The sequence below is a fragment of the Cebus imitator genome, unplaced genomic scaffold (assembly GCF_001604975.1).
Source record: "Cebus imitator isolate Cc_AM_T3 unplaced genomic scaffold, Cebus_imitator-1.0 Scaffold435, whole genome shotgun sequence".
NCBI classification, from domain to species: domain Eukaryota; kingdom Metazoa; phylum Chordata; class Mammalia; order Primates; family Cebidae; genus Cebus; species Cebus imitator.
This window is the reverse complement of record NW_016107750.1, coordinates 1,384,191-1,402,582: the sequence shown is the minus strand read 5'-3', so window position 1 is coordinate 1,402,582 and position 18,392 is coordinate 1,384,191. Positions and strand designations below refer to the sequence as shown.

Genomic DNA, 18,392 nt, shown 5'->3' with positions numbered 1-18,392 from the left:
AAAAAAAAAAAAAAAAAAAAAAGGAAGGCTCAGTACAGTTTAGTGACTTGGCTGCTTAAATTTATACCTCTTTAGGATGGCAGTGGGGTTGAACCCAGGTTTGTCTGCCAGATGATGTAGTGGAGTCAATCATTCAGCCTTCCCGAGCATCTTCTGGGTGCCAGGCACCAACCTAGACACGGGCATCGAGGGAGACTGTGGCAGATGTCTAGCCTCGTGCCTTCAGCAGGTGAGCAGCTCCAGCCCAGAACAATGCCAGCGCATGAGCCTCAAGATAAGAACCCTCTGCTGCCAGGACCAGTGGCTCATGCCTGTAACCCCAACACTTTGGGAGGCTGAGGCAGGTAGATCACCTGAGGTCAGGAGTTTGAGAACAGCCTGGCCAACATGGTGAAACCCTGTCTCTACTAAAAATACAAAAATCAGCCAGGTGTGGCACTTGCCTATAATCTTAGCTACTTGGGAGGCTGAGGTAGGAAAATTGGCTTGAACCCCAGAGGCAGAGGTTCCAGTGAGCCGAGATCGCACCACTTCACTCCAGCCTGGGCGACAGAGCGAGACTCCATCTCAAAAAAAAAAAAAGTGAAAGGAGTATCTCCATGTCAGAAGGGGTGGCTATGTCAAATGGGCTGAGGTCCTGATTACAAAGCCACTATACCGTGTGTGGGGGTGGGGACCTGGGGTGTCCTTCCCCTTTTAACCGAAGCCCTGACCTGGAAGTAGACTCGGAGCTTCCACTCCTGAGCCCAGCTCAGCTTCCACATGCATGTCCCCAGGGCTGACACAGAGAGAAAGCACTCCTGCCTTTTTCCCTAGTCATGCCACGTGACTGCCAACTGAGATTAGCGCTGCTGTCATCAACACTAGTTCTGGGTCTGGCTTCTAAGGCAGAACTGGCTCACCTTCAGCTTGGGGTGTTTTTAGGGGTTCCTTCCCAGCTCCCAGCCAGAGATCAGGAACACTTTATGGACTAAATTGTGCCCATCCCAGAAAGACAGGTTGAAGCCCTAACCCCAGTACCTCAGAGTATGTATGAGCTTACTTGGATATAGATTCCTTCTAGAATATAAACACCACTAATGGCCCCAGGGCCCCCAGATTTTCAAAATGCAGGTCCAGGGGAGGCAGAGCCCTCTCCCCACCTTCCCAGGCCCCACTCTATTCTCATTTTCCCTTGAAGGGGCAGAGACAGTGAGGCACCTGTGCTATGCTCCCATTCCTGGGATCCTGGGCTGAGGGAGGCTGCTTAGGTCAGGCTGGGACATGGTTGAGTCAACAGTGATCTGGCAAATATGGAAACAGCAGGACTGATTTAAGGACACATCTGGACCAGCACACTGGCTTATAGGAAAGGCCACCGTCTCACAGCAGGAGCAAATGGTCATTTCCTTGCAAACCCATCCTGGTGGGGGTAGGGAAGACGGGAGGGTGGACGTTATTGAACTCACGCAACCAGGTCATTGCCCAGCTCTGGAACATGATTTAGAACCAAGCCAGGTCAGGCTCCAGCTTCCTGGGCACTTTGGAACCTGGCCCACCACCCACCGGAGCCTCACCCCTCCTGCCCCATGGCCAACCTTATCTGCTCCCCGCTGTCTTCCTTTGGTGGGAGTTCTCCTGGTGCTGGGCCCAGAGGCTGGTGTCCGCTTGGCCTTCCTGGCAGCCCAGCCCGGGCAGGCTTCAAAAACAGCAGCTGCAGCCTTCACCCTCTGGCCACGGGCACTGGGAGGGGTGGCACAGGTGGCCCCCACCCGCAGGTTCAACCCAGTGAGCCACCTGAAGAGAATAGAGAGCTGGGGAGCTGGCTGTGCTGACTCTGCGGAGAGCTTTCCTGAGAAGGTGAAGGAGGCCACAGGAATTTGGGAGCAGTGGGTCCTACGGGTGACAGCAGCCTCTGCTGAAAATCTTGGTGCTCACCAATTATGTGACCTATAAGTCACTTCAAGCCTCCGATCCCTTCTTTGTAAAAAAAGGATAATAGGCTGGGCACGGTGGCTCACATCTGTAATCCCAGCACTTTGGGAGGCTGAGGCAGGCAGATCACAAGGTCAAGAGAGTGAAACCATCCTGGCCAACACGGTGAAACCCCATCTCTAGTAAAAATACAAAAATTAGTTGGGCATGGTGGCAAGCACCTGTAGTACCAGCTACTCGGGAGGGTGAGGCAGGAGAACAGCTTGAACCTAGGAGGTGAAGGTTGCAGTGAGCCGAGATCAGGCCACTGCACTCCAACCTGGCGACAGAACAAGATTCCATTTCAAAAAAATAAAGCGGGGCGGGTGGGATAATAACAGCAATAATAAACAGTTAGAGGGCTTACAATGTACCAGAAATTCAAATCAACTTATGTATGCTAATTTCATTCTTACAACAACCATCATGAGGTTAGATTCTATATCCCCCTTTTTTACAGATGGGCACCTTTTTACAGATGGTTATATGGCTTGTAGAATTAGTTGGTAAAATGGCAGAGCCAGGACTGGAGCCCAGGTCTGCAAGACTCCAGGCTTCTTGTGACTTTATTTTTGGGATGGGAATCTCACTCTGTCACGGAGGCTGGAGTGCAGTGGCACGACCTTGGCTCACTGCAACCTCCAGCTCCCAGGTTCAAGCGATTCTCCTGCCTCAGCTTTCCAAGTAGCTGAGATTACAGGTAGGCACCACCACGCCTGGCTAATTTTTGTATTTTTAGTAGAGACAGGGTTTCACCATGTTGGCCACGCTGGTCTCTAACTCTTGACCTCAGGTGATCCACCCGCTTCCACCTCACAAAGTGCTGGGATTACAGGCATGAGCCACCACACCTGGCCTCTTGTGACTTATATAATTATGTAAAGTGGCCTCACCTATGTATTAGATCCCAGCCCACTAGGCGGAGCAGATACTGTGCCTACTTTATGGATGATGGAATCAAGGTTCAAAGAAGTCCACCCCCAACCTCCCTAGGAAAGGTAACTGACCCTGGAAACGGTTCATACATGCCTGGCTCTGGCAGCACCTGCCCCTTGCCTCAAGCTGCTGGGCTGGGCACGGACATGGTGTGCCCAGGGAGATGATGGGGACTTGACTGACAGCAGCTGGGTGGTCTTTGGCTGGGGGTCTAGGCTGGGTTGCTCACCTATGCAGCGGGAGCAGCTGGCAGTCACAGTGGAAGGGATTGCCGCTGAGGTCGATGAGTTCCAGCTGGCTGAGGCTGGGCGGAGCAGGCAGGGTCTGAAGCTGGTTCTTCTGCAGGTGAAGCCTCTGAAGCCTGGGCCCTAGGCCTGAAAAGGCCCCAGGAGAAATCTGCAAGTTGTTGTCAGGACCAGATGTGAGCTCCTGGCAGACCTCTCCCACCCCCAGGTCTGGGAGGGAGCCCCATCTTCCCTCAGCAAAGAGAAGTTGGAGAGCCCAGGGTGATCCAGCCAGGAAGTACGGTGCGGGGCTGAAGCCCAGGCTGGTCTGATGTCAAAGCACTTGCTCTGTCCAAGTCACCCAGGTGCCCAGTTCATGGTCCACCACCCAATAATGGCAGATCCTCTTGGGGGCTCTCAATATGTACAAACAGTAAATGACCCCATCGTCCCAAATTCCTCCCTCCTCTACGCTCCAGCAATGCCCTCCTGTGCAGGTACCGTGTGTGGCCTGGGTTCTGCCTGGACTGTCGCTCACAGCGGCAGGGGCAGTCCTGGTTTATCTCAGGGCCTCCGTGCCCAGCCTGAGACCTGGCACCAAGGGGCTGGCAAATGCCTGTTGAGCCAATGCACGCTGCCTATGGCCTTGTGCCACCTCCTGCACCAACCCTGCCACACACCCAGTGCCCACCTGCTCCAGGCCACTGCTGTTCAGGAAGAGGTGCTGCAGCGACCTGCCCACAGGCTGGAAGGCCCCGTTGTGCAAGGCCCTGAGTGGGTTGCCTGAGAGCTGCAGCTCCAGGAGGCCAGGCAGCCCCTCCAAGGCCCCAGTGGGCACCTCTCGCAGCTGATTCCTGTCCAGGTGCAGCTTCTCCAGCTCCCAAGCTGGGCCCAGCGCCCCGGGAGACACTTGGGTGATGCGGTTCCCACTCAGGTAGAGCCAGCGCAAGGCCCGTGTTTCCCCCAGGTCCCCAGGTGCCAGGCGGTCCACAGCGTTGTCCTGCAGGTGCAGGGAGAAGAGACTGGGCAGGGCACGCAGGGCAGCCCCTGGCACCTGCAGGAAGCGGTTGCGCTCCAGGTACAGGTAGCCAAGGCGGGGGGCCCCTTCGAGGGCAGCAGCGCTGAGGCCTGCGATCTGGTTGTCTGAGAGGTACAGATAGATCAGGCGGCCCAGCCCCGCCAGGGCGCCCGCCTCCAGCTCCGTGATGCCGCACTGCTGCAGGTGCAGCGACACCAGGTGGCCCAGGCCGGAGAAGGCCTCTCGGGGCACCGAGGGGAAGTGGTTCCGCCTCAGGTCCAGGAGCTGGGTGTCGTTGGGGAAGCCGCGGGGCACTGTCTGCAGGCCGCAGCCCTCGCAGCTGCTATGCCGGGACTCCGGGGCGCACACGCAGGCGCCAGGGCAGGGCACAACCGCCTGCTCCCTCTCCCCGGGGCCGCGCGGAAAGGCGCGCGGAGGGGTGCGGGGTCCCGCCCCAGCCCGCTCCTCCCGCTCCTCCCGCTCTTCCTCTTCCTGCGCCGCGTCTCCCGGGCAGCGCAGGTCCCAGGGCCGCAGGGCGTCCAGAGCTTCGCCCCTCAGGCGCCGCGGCCCTCGACACTCGCCGTCGGAGCGCACGCGCGCCCGCACCAGCCACTCCAGCAGGGGCCGCGCCTGGCAGCCGCACCACAGCGGGTTCCCCTGCAGTCTCAGCCGGCGCAGCTGGCCCGGGCCTTGCAGCGGGGGCAGGGCGTCCAGCTGGTTCCCGCGGAGGTCGAGGGTGTGCAGGCGCGGGCAGTGCGCGAAGGCCCTGGGACCCAGGGCCTGCAGGGCTCCGCCGTCCAGCAGCAGCTCCCGCAGGCCCGGTAGCGCCAGCCCGTCCTCCTCGCCCGCGTAGGTGAGCGGGTTGTAGCCCAGCTCCAGACGGGCCAGGCCGCGAGCCTGGGATAAGGCGGGCCCGGGCAGGGCCTGGAGTTCGTTGTGGTGCAGGCTGAGCCGGCGCAGGGTGGACAGGCCAGCCAGGGCCTCGGGGTCCAGCACGCTGAGCGCATTGTGCGACAGCCGCAGCCAGCGGACGCGCAGCAGGCCCTGGAAAGCCATGGCGGGCAGGTGGACCAGGGCGTTGTGGGCCAGGTTCAGCGTGGCCAGCGCGCCCAGCGCCCCGAATGTCCCCGGCCGCAGCTCCTCCAGCGCGTTCCGCTCCAGCTCCAAACGCCGCAGCGAGCCCAGCCCGTCCAGGGCCTCCTGGGGCAGTGCGCGCAGGCGGTTGGAGGCCAGGTTGAGCAGGAGCAGGCGGCCCAGGCCACGGAAGGCGCCCTCGGCCACCAGCTCCACCTGGCAGTGACGCAGGTCCAGGTGTGTAAGGTGGGGCAGGCCCTGGAAAGCGGCTGCGGGGATCACCTTCAGCAAGTTGTTCTGCAGGTCCAGCCGCTGGGTCAGCTGGGGGCGACGAGGGGAAAGCAGGGCTGAGCCGGGCAGGGACCTCGCCTTTGCAAGTGCTGCTCTTTCCCCAACACTCTTCTCTCCCATCACCTTTCCCATGTTTCCCGTCATCCGAACCCTGACACCTTCTCCAGGAAGCCTTCCTCTCCAGTGCCCTGGGCATCCCCCACTGTGGCACTTTTCACACTGTGCTGTCACTGCCTCCTTGCTCTTTCTCCTCCACTAGCTGACGACTCCGCAGGGCAGAGACCACACCTCACCCTGCCACAGCCCTGTCTCTGCACCACAGGGTCTGCAGTGAATTCAGGATCGATCTATGGGTTACCTACTTACTCCATTCACACAGTAGGGATTTTAAATAGATCATCTCCCTGTTACTGGTTTTTATTATTCCCATTTTACAGATGTGTAAACTGAGGCTCAAAGAAAGCTTGCCAAGGTCTCCTGGCCAGGCAATGGCAGATCAGTTGGTGCCCTGCACAGGCTCCTCCCTCTGCCCCACTGCCACTCTGTGCCTGTGCTCCCGCCTGCTGACCTCAGGGATGGTGTCTGGCACCTCGGTGAGGTTCTGGTGCCGGCAGGCGACGTGCCGCCTGGAGTTGTCACAGATGCAGGCCTGTGGGCAGCGCTGGGCGGCTGCCTGCCTAGCTGGGCCCAGCAATAGCAGTACCAACAGCAGCAGCATCAAGGAGACATGGGTGGAGCTCCGGGGCCTGGAATGGGGAGGGAGAGCCTGTTGACGCAGAAGCAGGGGCCACACGCTGTCCTTCACTTAGTCCCAGCCCCGGAGCTGTGCCTACCCTGAAAACACCTCAGAGCCCCCTCCTTTGGGTCCAGGAAAGTGCCCATCGCCCTGAGCCTCCTGCCCCCACCCCCCACACAGTGGAGGTCCTATGATTAGTCCTGTTTTACCTGGGAGGAAACTGAAACCGAGGCTCGGAAAACCAACCTAGTGAGTCCCTTTGCCTCTCACCTAATGGCTCTGGTTCAGAGCCTGCTCTGGGGCTGTGTGAGGCTCCAGGCCCGGGAAGGCTCAGAAGCAGCCTGTCCTCAGACTGATATGATGCCAGCTCCCAGGGAGCAGGAGCGTAATGATGCCCACCACAGGGGAGGAAGACATCCAGCCCAGTCCTTGAGCCTGAGCCTTTTTTTTTTTTTTTTTTTTCTGGGACAAGCCTTGCTCTGTTGCCCAGGTTGGAGTCTGGAGTGCAGTGGAATGATTATGGCTTACTGCAGCCTTGACCTCCTGGGCTAAAGCGATCCTCTCACCTCAGCCTCTAGAGTAGCTGGGACTACAGGCATGTACCACCAAGTCCAGCTAATTTTTAAATTTATTTTTGGTAGAGACAGGCTCTTGCTATGTTGCCCAGCTGGCCTTGAACTCCTGGCCTCAAGTGATTGGCCCACATTGGCCTCCTAAAGTGCTAGGATGATAGGTTCACCTCACCTACCCAGCTCACACCCAGCTGGCCCCTCCTCTTCTCAGCCTGTGTCACGCACATCCTCTCCCCATCCCTGGGCTGGTCCCTGCCCCCCAGGAGCCTCCCTCTCTCTGTTCACTGGACTGTTGCTGTCTGCTTTTGAGTCTCCTTTGGGTACCAGGCTCCAGCCCATGCCTTGGAGTTGGTGGCTTCTCCATAGCCTGTGGTGAAAGCTGTGCCCCAGGGTAGGCCAGAGAGGGGACCCATGGGGACAGATCCCCGAAAGGACAAGCATCCACGATGCAGGGGCCGCTGATGGGCTCTCAGACAAGCCCCGGAGGACTAGTCCCTGGCAGCAGCCACATTCCCACGTGTCTCAGAACCCACCTTGGGAGACCCCTAGAGAATCCCAGGAAGTCCCCAGAGCCCCTGCCCACCAGCTTCTCTCAAGGCCCAGAGAGGGGCAGAGACACTTGAAGCCGCTCAGCTGCTCTGAACCCCCCTTGCACCCTCGGACTCAAAGACTTACCCCTCCATGCCGCCTAGAACTGCCGGTCCAGCCTGGAGGCGCAGCGCAGGGAAAGGCCGTTTCTGCCTGGCGGGAGCCCCCCTCTGCAGCCCGCAGGCCTGGCAGCTGGGACAGGGCTGAATGGGAGGCATTGTTGGCGGCCCAGGCGAGCCAGGCTTCCCCAGGCTGAGGTGAAGGAGGGGCAGGTGGCGGATGGGAGCAGCGGCTGGAATTACAGGGTCTCCTGCCTGCCCCAGCCCAGGAAGGAGGCCCAGGCCTGAGTACTTGGGCCTGCCCAACAGGGAGGGGACACGGGCAGCTGGCCGGGGAGTAAGCATTCCTGGGCTCCCTCCTGCCATGCAGGCTGCCCTCCCAGAGGCTGTTTCCCAGTCTCTGAAAAACACATCCTATTAATAAGTAGCTCTAGGGTCACAGTGGGAGTTGAGGCCTGCCCCTGGCACACAGTGGGTGCTTAAGGACAGGTGACCCTTTCCTTCCATCTGTTTGTGCTTATGCATTTACATACATTGTTTAATATGGACATACAGGATTCTAGAAATCCATTTATTTTTAATTTCTATTAGACAGAGTCTTGCTGGCATGATCTTGGCTCACTGCAACCTCCACCTCCTGGGTTCAAGCAATTCTCCTGCCTCAGCCTCTCGAGTAGCTGGGATCACAGGCATGTGCCACCACACCCAGTAATTTTGTATTTTTAGTAGAGACAGAGTTTTACCATGTTGGTCAGGCTGGTCTCGAACTCCTGACCTTGTGATCCACCCACCTTGGCCTTCCAAAGTGCTGGCATTACAGGCGTGAGCCACTGAGCCCGGCTAATTTTTTTTATTTTTTGAGACGGAGTCTTGCTCTTGTTGCCCAGGCTGGAGTGCAATGGCGTGATCTCGGCTCACCACAACCTCCTCCTCCTGGGTTCAAACAATTCTCCTGCCTCAGCCTCCTGAGTAGCTATGATTACAGCGTGCACCACCATGCCCGGCTAATGTTTTTGGTATTTTTAGTAGAGACAGGGTATCTCCATGTTGGTCAGGCTGGTCTTGAACTCCCGACCTCAGGTGATCCACCCACCTCGGCCTCCCAAAGTGTTGGTATTACAGGCGTGAGCCACAGCCCGGCCAACATTCATTTTTTTTCACTTAACCTCAGATTACTGGGCATTATCCAAGTTGATTCTTCTGAATCTCATTTATTCTGTGGTATAGTATTCCACTGTATAAATGTATCACATTTGACTTATCCATTCCTCTTGGACATTGGCTCTGATTTTTTGCTATTTACAAACAATATTGCGAAGAATATCGAAATACGAATCTTCCCAGGCATATATTTGCTTTTTAAATAATACATCCAGCCTATGGCCAATGTTTATGTATCTTACCATTTTTCAAATCCCTGGTTCTGATGGAACTGCATCTTCCATTACTGTTTCCTTTAATTGCAAACAGGGGCCAGGCACAGGTGGCCACCGCACCTGATCTCATCTGTTTTAAAAAAATGGTTTTATATTTAAAAAATATAGCATTCCAGCCTTCTATTCTATAGATATATGATAACAATGGCATGGGGCAAGGGCAGGAGGCTATCTGCCCACAATGCAGGCAATAAATGGGTGTGCTGTCAATGGAGAAGTAAAATACAACAGAACCAACTTAAAGTCAGTCTTTTTTTAATTGTCATGTGCTGGCAAGTCTAAACAATGTCAATGCTAAAATATTTCTTCTTGGGCAGACCATTCCCACCTTCTTGGTACCTCACCATACCACAAGTAGTTTACCCATTCCACTAGTGATGGACACTGGGTCGTTTCCAGCATGGATTTATTAGGAAGAGCACTGTAGCTGGGCATGGTGGTTCATGCCTGTTAAGTGAGCTGAGAGGGGAGAATCACTTGAGCCCAAGAGTTTAAGACCAGCCTAGGTAAAACACAGTGAGACCCTGTCTTTAAAAAAAAGAAGAAGGAAAAAAAGCCGAACATGGTGGTGTAAGATAAGACATGATCCCAGCTACTCGGGAGGCTGAGGCGGGAGGACTGGGTGCCCGGGAATCAGGCTGCAGTGAGCTGTGCTTGCACCACAGCACTCCAGCCTGGGTGACACAGCAAGACCCTGTCTCAAAAAAGTTGTACCAATTTATACATCCACCAGCCACTCCAGATGCCCCAAATCATCACCACGCGTGGTACTGTCTTTTGGATTTTAGCCATTCTAGTGAAGGTAGAAGAGTGTCACACTGTGACTGTAATGTTTCTCTGAAGACTAAATTAAAGCACCTTTTCACATGCTTTTTGTAAAGTTACCATTTGAGCTTTTTGCTTTTTCCTATTGCCTTTTATTTACAGAAATTTTCCCAGCCTGGGCAACATGACAACACTCCATCTCTACTAAAAATACAAACCATTAGCCAGGTGTGGTGGCGCGTGCCTGTAGTCCCAGCTACTTGGGAGGCTGGGGTGGAAGGATCACCTGAGCCAGGGAGATACAGGCTGCAGTGAGATAGAAGCTGGACAACAGACCCTGTTTAAAAAAAAAAAAATTAAAATTTTCTCCCCCACTTTTTCTCTATTCCTGTCTATAAATTGTCTTTGTACTCCTTAAGGATGTTTTGATAAACAGAAACATTCTCACTGCTACATCGTTTCCATTGTGTGAAGAGCCCACAGTAACAGCAAACAAAGGAGGTTAAATACAGCTTAATTTATTCATCTTTTCCTTACTCCTAAAGCCTTGAAGATACTCACCTACACTATCTGCTACAAATTCTCTCTATATCTTTTGAGACAGGGGCTCACTCTGTCGCTCATGCTGGAGTGCAGTGGCACCATCACCACTCGCTGCAGCCTCGACTTCCCAGGCTCCAGTGATCCTCCCACCTCCCAAGTAGCTGGGACCACAGGCCTGCATCACCACGCATGGCTGAAGCTCTATAATTTTGCTTGATTTTTTTTAACTGATGTAAAATATATTAATACGTAAAATTTATCATTTTAACTTTTTTTTTTTGAGACAGAGTTTTGCTCGTTACCCAGGCTGGAGTGCAATATCTCGGCCCACCGCAACATCCACCTCCTGGGTTCAAGCAATTCTCCTGCCTCAGGTTCCTGAGCAGCTGGGACTACAGGCATGTGCCACCATGCCCAGATAATTTTTGTGTTTTTAGTAGAGACGGTGTTTCACCATGTTGACCAGGATGGTCTTGATCTCTTGACCTCGTGATCCACCTGCCTCGGCCTCCCAAAGTGCTGGGATTACAGGCGTGAGCCACTGCACCGGGCCTACTTTAACCATTTTTATGTATACAATTCAATGGTATTAAGTTCATTCACGATGTTATGCAACCATCACCACTCTCCGTTTCCAGAACATTTTCATCATCCCAGAGAATCTGTCCTCAGCATCACTCCCTATTCTACCCTCCCCTAGCTCTGGCAACCTCTATCTTCTTGTCTCTGAATCTGCTTATTCTAGAGGCCTCATCTAAATGGAACCATATTTGTTCTTTTGTGTCTAGCTTTTTTTTTAGATGGAGTCTCACTCTGTCACAAGGCTGGAGGCCAGTGGTGCAATCTCGGCTCACTGCTACCTCCACCTCCCTGGTTCAAGAAATTCTCCTGCCTCAGCCTCCCGAGTAGCTGAGACTACAGGCACATGCCACCACGCCCAGTTAACTTTTGTATTTTTAGTAGAGATGGGGTGTTTCACCATGTTGGACAGGATGGTCTCAATCTCTTGACCTCGTGATCTGCCTGCCTCGCCCTCCCAAAGTGCTGAGAATACAGGCATGAGCCACCACGCCTGGCTGTATCTGGTTTATTTCATTTAACATAATGTTTTCAAAGTTCATCCATGTTGTAGCATATGTCAGAACTTATGCCAGCTCCGCACCCACCTTCTACTATATCAACTCACATGAAGGGCAGGGGGCAGGGCCAGGCCTATCCCCTGCTACCTGGTCACCTAGGTGGTTCATTGCCAATGAGAAAATATTGCCCCCCAGCCTGGTGAGGGAGACTGAGGCAGGCAGATCACGAGGTCAAGAGATGAAGACCATCCTGGCCAACATGGTGAAACCCCATCTCTACTAAAAATAAAAAAAAATAGCTGGGCATGGTGGCACGAGCCTATAGTCCCAGCTACTCAAGAGGCTGAGGCAGGAGAAGAGCTTGTACCCAGGAGTCAGAAGTTGCAGTGAGCTAATTGTGCCACTGCACTCCAGCCTGGTGACAGAGCAAGAGTCCATCTAAAAAAATATATATCCCCCTAAGAAACTTTGGAGGGACCTCTTCTTGGAGGCTGTTTGTGGGGGACATGGGCTCCCCAAGTGTGCACATGGTGTAGGGTAGGAGGTAAGAAAGGTCGGGGCTGTCCTCACATATGTGGCAGTGAAGCAAAGGGCCCCAAGGGAGGTGGCTTCCATAATGAAGGAGCAACACAGGAGCCAAGTGAGCTGCAGCCCAATGGCAGGGTGCTGGATGAGGTGTGGCCAGGCAGAGAAACAGGCCCCCACTCAGGACCGCCACTATCCAGGTGGTGACCTGAGGCTGGGGCTGGGACTTTCTGCAGGGCTGACTGACCCACAGACTGCTGCAGAGGTGTGGGCTCTGCCAAGTTTGGACTCCACGTATGGTGCGCCAAGATTATCCCGCTTTAGGTGAGAATTTCCGAGTCTCTGCAGCTGCCACATGTGACTTTATTTGTGAAGCCCCTGGGCACAGCCCAGACAGACACAGAGCACAAAACGGAAAGCATGGGGCGGTCATGGGTGCTCAGGGAGGTCACAGGGCATCTGCCCAGTCCAGTCCCCACCGCTCCCCTGCCCACGAGGTCCTCTAAGAGCAACGTCCAGATGCAGCTTGGGCATTGGGGGCCCTGCCCCTCCCTCCCCAGACTGAAGAACAGCTTTGGGTTGCCAATGTGTCCCTTCCAGCTCGGCCCCCCGGCCAGTCACAGACATCTCAGCAGCCAGGAGAGGGCCCACTAGGTCCGGGGCCAGCTCAGTCCCAGCAGCTTCTGCTCCTGGACAATGTGCTGTCCACACAGTGTGGGGCCCAGGGTTGCCCTCTGCCAACAACCACATGGTCCCACCCCCACAGTCCCACCCATGGCATTGTCCACTCTTCAGGCTGAGAGGTCAGCACAGTGGCACAGATGGTAAGGATGGCAGCTGCCACAGGACCAGGGTTTGGTGACGAGAAGCAGCCCCAGGCGGGGCAGGAAACAGCCCAATCATAACACAGAGGAGAAGGACGGCAGGCGGGCAACTCCCTGGGCTCTGCATCCACCAGGGAGCTGGGGCCCCGGAAGGCAGGTGGGTGGGGCAGCCATCAGGGCCCAGGAGAAGATCAGCATAGCGCCCTCAGGTGGCCGTGAGTTTAATGGCAGAGCAGCTCACAGCCCTTTCCCCTGGGGGCCAACTCCCCGCAGCAGAGCAGGGTAGGGCCAGTAGGCAGAGGTTAAAACCCAAATCCCGACTGGAGGCACAGACCTGCACACGCACCACACCCACACACGTACTCAGGGGACTGACATGACACCCGGGACACAGACCCGCCCTGCCTCCGGCCAGAGTCCTGTCCAAGGGGATGGTGCGGGCTGCACCTCAGTTCATCCGACTCCCTCCCCAGGTCACTGGTCCAGGCCAAAGGATGGGAGAGGTTTTGAGTCTAGACCTTGTACAGCGTCTGCAGCAGAGTGTGGCGGGCAAAGGAGCAGGATTCCAGGGCGCTGTTGGGCCTGTGAGGAAAGAAGGGTCAGCAAGTGGGGTGGACACCTCTGGGCCAGTTTCCCAAGTGTTTGGTGTCAGACTCACTTTTGTTAATTTGCACAAAGACTCAGCAAGGGAGACATTAGCCCCCTGCCTTCTGCATACTGTGGGTGGGGGTGGGAGGTGCAAGAGGCTCAGAGAGGCAGGTACCCAAGGCCACACAGCCTAGAGCTGGCCAGAACGCAGGCCAGCTCAGCCAGGCTCTCCAAGGGCCCTTCCAGCAGACACAGGCCAGGGAATCCTCACTGGCTGCCAGTGGCCATGTAAGACTGGCCCACTAGAGTCCCATCTGGGTCATAAGTAAATGGCTAGCCATTGTGTTTTGGTTTTTGGTTTTTTCTTGAGACAGGGTCTCACTCTATAGCCCTGCAATTGTGGCTCCCTGCATCCTCAACTTCCCAGGATCAGGTGATCCTCCTGCATCAGCCTCCCAAGTAGCTGGGACCACAGGTGCACACCACCACACTGGGCTAAATTTTTTTTTTTTTTGGTAGAGACAGGGTTACACTTATGTTGCCCAGGCTGGTCTCCAACTCCTGGGCTCAAGTGACCCAGTTGCCTCAGCCTCCCGAAGTGCTGGGATTACAGGTGGGAGCCACTGCGCCTGAGCCAGCTCAGCTGTTGTTGCTCTCAATATCATTAGTCTCACTGCAAAGGAAGAAACAGAGGCAAGATTTCAGGGGCTGGGCAAGTGTGGGACGCAGCCAGGCCCGGGTCTGACAACACCTCTGGCCTGTGGCCAACGAACAGGCCAGGATCTGTGCCAGGCCTGGGATCCCAGACCATTTGGCTGGGAGCTAAGAGAAGAGGGGCCATGCATATCACTACATAGTTAATCAATCACCTCAGACAAGACCTAGGGGGCAACAAGCTGGGAAAGGCATTCTGCTCTGACAAACAGAGCAAGGGGCTCATGCCTAGGCCTAAGACAGCACAGGGGCTGCCAGGGATGCAGAGGGAACCTCTCTGACCGGGGGTCGGGAAGGACAAAAAGGACTCAGGTGCAGGTGCAGGTAGGGGCAGGGGCCACTGGCCAGACATGCTCTGGACAGCAAGAGCAAAGCTTGGCACTGCAGCAATGCCACCGCTGTGGGAAGCAGCTCAGGGAGAGCATACTGTACTGGGGTGGGGTGGGGGTAAGGCTGGGCCAGCCATGAGATACACAGTGAGGCTGTGGGCTCGACCTGGCCCCTGGCAGAGGAGGGGGACACTGAGATCTACCATTCACCAAGGCCAGTCCAGCTGCAGCCCAAGGAGTGGTCTGGGTGGGGGGCACGTGGCCAGGAGGTTAAGGGCTGGCTAAGGAGGCAGCACTGGCCGGCTGAGGAGGGTGAATCACGAGTTTAGGAGTTTGAGACCAGCCTGGTTGACATGGTGAAACCCTGTCTCTACTAAAAATAAAACAAATTAGCTGGGTGTAGTGGTGGGTGCCTGCAATCCCAGCTACTTGGGAGGCTGAGGCAGGAGAATCACTTGAGCCCGGGAGGCGGAGGTTGCAGTGTGCCAAGATCATGCCACAGCATTCCATCTCTGGCGACAGAGACTCCATCTCAAAAAAAAGAAAAAAAAGGAGCACCATGCAGACAGACCCTCCAGATGCTGCGGTGGATGGGGCTGCTGCAGTACCAGCTGGGTGCTGGAGGCCAGCAGGGGCCACTCACACTTTGCCAGCTGCACCTCCCCCACATGTGCCAAGCATCCTGCCTCAGTAGATGGGCTCTGGGCCCGCAATGGCAGAGGGACTTCCTTGCTTCTCTGCCTGCCCTCCTTCCCCGGATTGGCACCAACTGACTAAAAGTGTGGCTGGTCAAGGTGCTCAGAGACAATCTCACCTAGCCCCCCGGTTGGGCAAATGGGGAGACTGAGGCCTGACGAAGGCCACAGCTTGGCCACCGGCCACATAAGGCCTCAGTAAGGATACAGGGGACAAACTTCTGACCTCTCTCTGGTGAGGCCTTGGCTCTGTTACCTGAGTGTGCCCATCACCCCACCAGTGCCCCAGGACACACCAGGACTCTCCAGAACAAGGCCAAGGTTCACACATTGCTGGGCAGTTCCCGTGGCAATGTGTGTTCCCAAGAGAGGGCCTGAGCTGCCGTGAGCGTGGACAAAAAGCCACTTCCAGAGATGTCACCAAGTGCAACACCTCGTGCAGCCAACATGGGTCTGGACACTGGCCTGACCTCTTGCTAGTGTGTGAACGAGGGAAACTTCTTACCAACCCGGTACTCCTTTCCTCAACTGCAAAATGGGGGCATTACATGTCTCCTCTCTCTCACTGTCCCTGAGCCCACTGTCCTCAGCTGGGCAGAGGGAAGTGGGCCTCCCAGGGGTGGTGAGACTCTAACACAGACGCTGAGAGCCCAGGAGGCGTGATGGCCCCTTGTGCATCGGGCTGGGCCTCCTGGGACTGGGCACCTCCAGACCTGGCCAGGGAAGCCTGAGAGGGCAGGCACGAGAACAAAGACAACAAGGCCACACTCACTTGGTCATGAATGCCAGCAGCAGGGGTACAAGGGCCTTGGGGAAATAGTCCTGCTGCACCACGTGGTTCAGCGCCATCAGGGGGCCATACAGGTTGGCAATGGCCTTGACCTTGTCTTCACTCTGTGAGGGGAACACAGCGAAACGTGGGATGAGCTTCCAAGTCACCTGGGAGGGCCCCTAGACTCCGCTATCCAGACCTTGCTAACAGTGCCCACAACTGAGTCCAGCCAGAATCTAATCGTGAAGATGGAGGCTGCTGGGGAGGACCCAGGCCTTGGGGCCCAGTGGGGGAGATGGCCCAGGACTCAAAGTGAGGCAGGCTGGCGGGCATGGATGGGCAGCTTCTGTGCACACCCCACCCACCTCCCTCGTGGGCCTGCTGTTCCTTGCAGCCTCACCTTGAGCAGACCCATGTGCACGAGGAGCCTGGTGAGGAAGGTGTTGGAGTTGAAGGATGAGGAACTGAAGGCCTTCTTCATCAGGGCATCTGTAGGGCAGAAGCAGCAGGGGCGGGCTACTGGTTATGGCAGACAGCTGCACCCAGGGCTCCCCCAACACCATGCACACACGGGCTCGCCTGCCTCCTTGGCTTGACCAAGAGGTGAACACGAGAGGGCACCAGGGACACAGGAACCAGGTGGAGGGGCAGTTGGCATCAGGGGATGGGCTCAGTCCATCTACCAGATGTGACACTCTGGCCCTTCCCCATACTGGCCTCAGGTGTAAAATGGGTGTGGAGATGACACCCACTGTGCCCACCTCATACTGTGGGAGTGGAGATTTCTTGAGGCAGGCCACCCCTGAGGGAGGATTTTGGTTATTTTAGCTAGGCAAGGGGACCTGCAGGGACTGTGCTAGACATCCTGGGAAACGGAACTAGGGCAGCTTGTTCCACAAATTCCCACAGGTGAGCCCTTAGGGAGCAGGCTTGTGTCTGGCCCACACCCCCTTCCCAGCCTCACTTCCTACTGAGCTGCCCTGCCTCAACACCACCCACAGTAGAAGCCAGGAAGAGGCATGCAAGCACATGCTTCCACCCCTTTCTATCCTTTTCCATGAGCCTCGACCCTCGCCTCAGGGCCCTTCCTCCCCTCTGCCTAACCAGATCTGGCCCACGTCTGGTTAGATGCAGCAGAGGATCAGTCAAGCATACGAGACAGGGTGGAAGGTGACAGGTGCTGGACTGGAAGAAACAGAATGGGGTGGGAAGGGGGTTGAGACAGGGCTGGAGGGACGTGGCTGGAGCTCTGAGGAAGCCCCCATCATGTCATGGGGAAAGGTGTTCTCTGTGCAGGGAACCTCCAGGTACAGTGAACGTGAGCACAGAAGCTCTGAGCTGTGGAAAAGGGCTCAGCTCTCATGACCCCTCCTCCCGACAGAACTACGTCCACTGGGCTTGCGGATGTGACTATCTGTCCTTCCTAGAGTAGGCTCTGGGTTCTAGCTGTATATGGCTGTGTGGATTTAGGAAAGTTTCTCAGTGGTGAAAAACAGGGAGAAGAGCACCCAGCCAGCTCCACAGCAGGACCAAGGCAGGACCCTGACAGAGGAACAGCTCAGAGTGCTCAAAGAGCAGTTCCCACGAAAGTGCTGGGGCTGAGGAGTTACGGCAACCACAAAGGGCACCTGGGGCCCAGGAGCATCAAGGGACAGTGGGCACCCAGGTCTCACCCAGCCACATTACCTACTGCATCCTGCACTGCTGTCCTCACAGTGGTTTCGTCCTTGAACACAGATGACACCTTTAGGAAGGCAGAGACCACCTTCTCGGGGTCAGATGTGTCAGTCTGAGGACATAAGAGACAATGGTTGACCTGCACCACATGGTGGAGACGTGCCTGGGCTCTGTCACTAGCTGGGAGAGGCCTGGGCAGTACGCAGGCCCCTGCCAGCAACGGCAGGTCCTGCCTTACTCCATGTAAGGGACAGGTCCTGTCGCTTCAGAGTCTGCCCTAGACTTGGCCAGCAGCAAGCAAATATGCAGTATAGAGAGGGAATGAACGAGGAAATGAACCAGGATGAAAAATCATCCCAGCCGGGCGTGATGGCTCATGCCTGCAACCCCAGGACTTTGGGAGGCTGAGGAGGGAGGATGGCCTGAGGCCAAAAGTTTGAGACCAGCCTGGACAACATAGCAAGACCCCATGTCAACAAAAAGGAAAAAAATTAGCCAAGGATGGTGGTATGTGCCTATAGTCTCAGGTACTTGGGAGGCTGAGGCAGGAGGATTGCTTAAGCCCAGGAAGTCAAGGTTGCAGTGAGCCATAATGGCATCACTGCACTCCAGCTGGAGTGACAAAGCAAAACACTGTCTCAAAAATAAATAAATAAAATCATTTCAGGGACCCAGTGGTCCCCATCTTATAATTGAATATGAAGAAATAATCTACAGCACAGACAATATTCACATGCAGAGAAGTTTACCCCAACCTCACTGAAAACAAGAAAAAGTGGAAAACGTCAATGTCCAGAAATAGTGCCTGGCTTTTAACTGCTACATCCACTCACTGGAGTAAAAACCATGAGAAGAGTTTTACAGACACAAGAAAGTGATGAATGGTGTTAAATGAAGGTGACAGGGCCAGACATGGTGGCTCACGCCTAAAATCCCAGCAATTTGGGAGGCCAAGGCAGGCGGATCACCAAGTCAAGAGATCAAGACCATCCTG

At 55.6% G+C, this 18,392-nt stretch overlaps 2 protein-coding genes across 3 annotated transcripts in view; both read right to left on the bottom strand.

The window, feature by feature from the left end:
* The window catches only part of CHADL (chondroadherin like), an 11,262-nt gene extending 3,685 nt beyond the window's left edge, over positions 1-7,577 (bottom strand). Inside the window, exons 1-5 of the mRNA XM_017510356.2 lie at positions 7,480-7,577; positions 6,065-6,242; positions 3,805-5,526; positions 3,119-3,285; positions 1,578-1,776 (exon numbers count right to left, since the gene is read on the bottom strand). Of these exons, the coding sequence (XP_017365845.2) occupies positions 1,578-1,776; positions 3,119-3,285; positions 3,805-5,526; positions 6,065-6,242; positions 7,480-7,487 (2,274 nt within the window). The 5' untranslated portion in view covers positions 7,488-7,577. The remainder of the gene's footprint in view (positions 1-1,577; positions 1,777-3,118; positions 3,286-3,804; positions 5,527-6,064; positions 6,243-7,479) is intronic.
* A 4,561-nt stretch (positions 7,578-12,138) lies between these two features.
* The window catches only part of RANGAP1 (Ran GTPase activating protein 1), a 46,109-nt gene continuing 39,855 nt past the window's right edge, over positions 12,139-18,392 (bottom strand). For both annotated transcript variants that reach the window (XM_017510358.2, XM_017510359.2), the window contains 4 exons: positions 17,408-17,510; positions 16,122-16,210; positions 15,722-15,843; positions 12,139-13,205 (listed from right to left, as the gene is read on the bottom strand). In XM_017510358.2, the coding sequence (XP_017365847.1) occupies positions 13,136-13,205; positions 15,722-15,843; positions 16,122-16,210; positions 17,408-17,510 (384 nt within the window). In that variant the 3' untranslated portion in view covers positions 12,139-13,135. The remainder of the gene's footprint in view (positions 13,206-15,721; positions 15,844-16,121; positions 16,211-17,407; positions 17,511-18,392) is intronic.